Source organism: Emydura macquarii, unplaced genomic scaffold, assembly GCF_026122565.2.
Source record: "Emydura macquarii macquarii isolate MOO-44397 ecotype Brisbane River unplaced genomic scaffold, CSIRO-AGI_Emac_v2 contig_1882, whole genome shotgun sequence".
In the NCBI taxonomy this organism is placed as follows: domain Eukaryota; kingdom Metazoa; phylum Chordata; order Testudines; family Chelidae; genus Emydura; species Emydura macquarii.
The window spans coordinates 117,593-122,091 of NW_027132019.1; the positions used below are offsets into that span (position 1 = coordinate 117,593).

General features: G+C 44.7%; 1 protein-coding gene across 1 annotated transcript; it reads left to right on the forward strand.

The window, feature by feature from the left end:
- The first annotated feature begins 3,046 nt into the window (after positions 1-3,046).
- On the forward strand, positions 3,047-3,982 carry LOC137159756 (olfactory receptor 51G2-like). Its single transcript, XM_067558235.1, has one exon. It carries the CDS (start codon positions 3,047-3,049, stop codon positions 3,980-3,982), a length of 936 nt encoding a protein of 311 aa, XP_067414336.1.
- Positions 3,983-4,499: the final 517 nt, after the last annotated feature.

The following is a 4,499-nucleotide window of genomic DNA, read 5'->3' on the forward strand; positions in this document are numbered from 1 at the left end:
AGATCAAATATCAGAAATCCATTCTGCACTGCAATGCAGATGGTCTCTCAAGGCTGCCTTTACCAGTTAAACATCAAGATATTGACCAGAAAGAAATCTTCTATTTTTAAAAGGTAGAGAACCCATCATTGCTACTCAAATAAAGAGGACAACTTGCATTGACCCAGTACTGTCCCAAGTTATGGACCTAGTGATGCATGGAACATCTCTACGGGACTCTCAGATCTCACCTGACCTTCTTCCCTACATGTTCAAGATGATGGAGTTATCAATCCATTCTGGTTGCTTGTTGTAGAGTATGAGCATCATTATTCCACCACTACTGAAATCACAGATGTTAGAATAGCTAACTTCAAGTCACCGTAGAATAGTGCACATGAAAAAAATTGCACGACACTACTTTTGGTGGCCTGGCCTGGACAGTGCCATTGAAGAGAAGATAAGAGCTTGTACTTCATGTCAGAGTGTGAGGAACACGCCTCAGTTGGCACCCCTACGTCCAAGGGACTGCTCAGAAAACCTGTGGCAGCATATTCACGTTGTTTTTGCTGGCCCATTTGAAGGAAGCATGTTCATGGTTGTTGTAGACGCCCACTCTAAATGGCCAGAAGTCTCTGTAATGCCGTCCACTATACAGAAACTGAGTGAAATCTTTAGTCATTTCAGTCTGCCAGAACAACTTGTGAGAGACAACAGACCGCAGTTCATCTCTCAGGAGTTTGAAAATTTTATGGAAGAAATGAGATACATCACATCACTTCAGCACCATATCATTCATCCACCAGTGGATTATCTGAAAGGTTTGTGCAGACCATGAAACAAGCTTTAAGATCTGCAAGGGGACATTTGTCCATTCAAAAGCGTCTGGACACCTTCTTACCGTTCTACAGAAACACAACTTGCGTTATGACCAAAGCATCCCTGGCCTTTCTAATGATGGGACGGCAGCTGCACATTTGATTTGATCTGCTGAAACCTGCCAAAGCACAACAAGTTGTGCAACGTCAACAGCAAAACCAAGTCATCAGACGTGCACACAGAGCAAAAGACTGAACCTTTAGTCCTGGACAGCCTGTCCTAGCTCAGAACAATGCTTCTGGAGCTAAATGGATCCTTGCTATAGTCATTGCCCAAACAGGATCTGTTTCCTACACTGTCCAGACTGCAGATGATCTCAGCTGGCCATGGCATGTAGATCAGTTTTTGCCAGGTCATACATATCCCAAGGACACATCTCCACTTGAACTGCCTCACCTCACCATTTCAGGTGAGTTATGGAATCAAGAGTCACCTGGTCCTGACTCCCCTTCTCCATCCACCTACGCAACAGATACAGCCCCCTCCCCTATTTGAGCAGATACGACATCCTCACCTGTTTGAGCTACAAGTCCCAAGCCCATTGTTATACCTGCACCAATAACACTTTTTGTTCCAAGAACACAAGAAGTCTGCTGTAATCTACCCAGAGAGAAAAGGCCTATTCAACCAGGGCCCAAGAATAATTTTTTCGGGCCCAGTACAAACTTGTAACACAGGCCCCCTCCCACACACATACCACAATCCCTCATCCCATACATACAATCTCATGAGCCATGAAAACATTTTTTCCTCATGGTAATGGGGGTTGCAGCCTGGGCTGGACCTCCCAGGGCCTCCAGGCCCCGGTACAGTGTACCCTTCCCCCCCTCCCCATGTGGGTGCGCTGTCCTCAACAGCTAGATCTTTAGCTAGGGCAAACCCACTTATGGGGCAGAATAATACCAAGGGTTTAGCCAGGAACTGAGGCAGTCTATCTTCATTCCCCAGTTTAGTGATTGTTCTGTTAAATGGGCGTTTTCATTGAGGGGAGAGGAATATATTGTATATTTTGTGTCTTGCCTAATTTCCTAGGTTGCCGTAGCAACAGATCTTACCTTGTTGCCATAGCAATAGAGTTAGACAATTAGGGGATAGGTCAACCAGTCCTGTTTGGTTTTAGTATTAGTTCAATAAATACATTTTCCGTGGTAGCATCTCTCTGTGTTCCGTACTGATTTCTCTCTGGATATAAGTACTTTCCAAGGACTTAACATAACAGTCACCCTCACAAAATCAAGTGGCAACCCTCAATTTGAGAACCAGTGTATCAGTCATTGTACGTAATTAGTATTAATAGTTGTTAAACAAACATGGCTGAATAACTTGCATCTCAGCTGGATATTAGTGCAAAACTACTGTTTCCATTGCTCATCATTTGAAACACCCCTCTCCCATGCCCATTTAGGATCATAGACTCATAGAAGATTAGGGTTGGAAGGGACCTCAGGAGGTATCTAGTCCCACCCCCTGCTCAAAGCAGGATCAATCCCAACTAAACCATCCCAGCCAGGGCTTTCTCAAGACACACCTTAAAAACCTCTAAGGATGGAGATTCCATCACCTCCCTAGCTAACCCATTCCAGTGCTTCACCTAGCTCCTAGTGAAAACGTTTTTCCTAATATCCAACCTAGACCTCCCCCACTGCAATTTGAGACCATTGCTCCTAGTTATGTCATCTGTCACCAGTGAGAAAAGCCTAGCTTAATTCTCCCTGGAAACCTCCCTTTCAGATAGATAAAGGCTGCTATCAAACCCCCCTCACCCTTCTCTTTTGCAGACTAAACCTGCCTAGTTCCCTCAGCCTCTCCTCTGAAGCATCCAGTACTGGCCACTGGATACTGGGCCAAAGGAACTTCAGGTCTAATCCAGTCTGGTAATACCTATGAACAGTGAACATAAGAATTTAAGAGTGGACATATTGTGTTAGACCAGTGGAATATCTAGCCAAGTATCCTGTCTTCCGACAGTGGCCAATGCCAGGTGCTTCAGAGGGAATGAATAAAAAAGAGCAGGTATTCATCAAGTGTAAATCCAAGACTATATTTTTGCTGATCTTCCCTGACCTCCTTTAAGTCTCTACACTTGCACTGAGAGCAGAATGATTTCTCGTTCATTATCATCTAGTCTCCTGTTATTTTTCCTTTCAGGAAGTAAAGTATAAAACTCCTCGGACCTGCCCAGTGCATCATGTCAATTGTCAATGACACCAAATTGCAACCTGCAGTGTTCTTTCTCACCGGAATACCTGGACAGGAAGACGTCTATGTCTGGATTTCTATCCTCTTCTGCTTAATGTATGTTACATCAATATTAGGAAATTCACTCATTCTGTTCATTATAAAAACAGATCCAAATCTCCATGAGCCCATGTACATTTTCCTTTCCATGTTGGCCATCTCAGACCTTGGCATAACGATATCCACCATGCCAACGACACTGGGCATATTCTGGTTTAACTCTAGGGAGATCAGCCACGATGCTTGTTTTGCCCAGCTCTCCTTCATCCTCTCGTTTTCATTCACTGAATCCTCCGTGCTCTCATCCATGGCCTTTGACCGCTTTGTTGCGATCTGTAACCCACTGAGATATGCTTCCATCTTAACCCCATCCAGAATAGCCAAGATGGGACTGGTGTCTCTGTTAAGAGGGGTGGGCCTAATATTCCCACTCCCCATTTTTCTGAAACAGTACCGATACTGTAAGGACAACATCCTCTCCCATTCCTACTGCCTGCACCAGGAGGTCATGAAAATGGCTTGTTCTGATATCATGTTCAACATTGTCTATGGCTTCTTTGTAACAGTCTCTTCAGTGGGGTTGGATTTACTGCTCATCCTCCTGTCTTATGTGATGATCCTCAAAACAGTGCTGAGCATCACGTCCCACGTGGAGCGCCTCAAGGCCCTGAAGACCTGCATCACCCACATCTGCGTTGTCCTGCTCTTCTACATGCCAGGGATTTGCTTGTCCGTGATATACAGATTTGTGCAGAGCTCTTCTCCCTTGTTTCAGAATGTCCTGGGAAACGTCTATTTGCTGATCCCGCCTTTGATTAACCCAATAGTGTATAGTGTGAAAACCAAACCCATTCGTATGAGAATAAGCAGGTTGTTTGTAAACTGAAGTGTCAGTTCATCACCCGACCCCAGCACTGGTGACATAGGAGATGAAAGAAATGGACCAACAATTCCATCCTAGACAATAATGTTTGACAGGACATGAGCTACAGCTCTCCCTCACCAGCCGATCCTGTGTTTTGGGCTTTGCTCTGCATGTCACGGTCCAAGGTTACACAGGGAGCTTGGAATTAAATGTCAGTTGCCCAAATCCTGGTGCCCTGCCTTACCCACAAGACCCTCCTTCCTTTCCCCAGCTAGAGGATGGGAGCAGATGGTCTCAACCTGGAACTTACCAGATCAAAGCTCTTCTATCTTTTGTGCTCCTGTTGCACACAGCTGTGCTTTTTCCTGTCACACATAAAAATGTCCAGTCCTTTTGTTGAATCCTCCTAATCTCCTAAGCAAGAGCAGCTAGTGGCTGGGATTTGCACGAGTTAATTATGCATCGTTTAAATAAAATATGAAAAGATGAAGATCACTCGATTGTCCTGGGTTCTGGGTTTACAGCAGAATTTTTATTA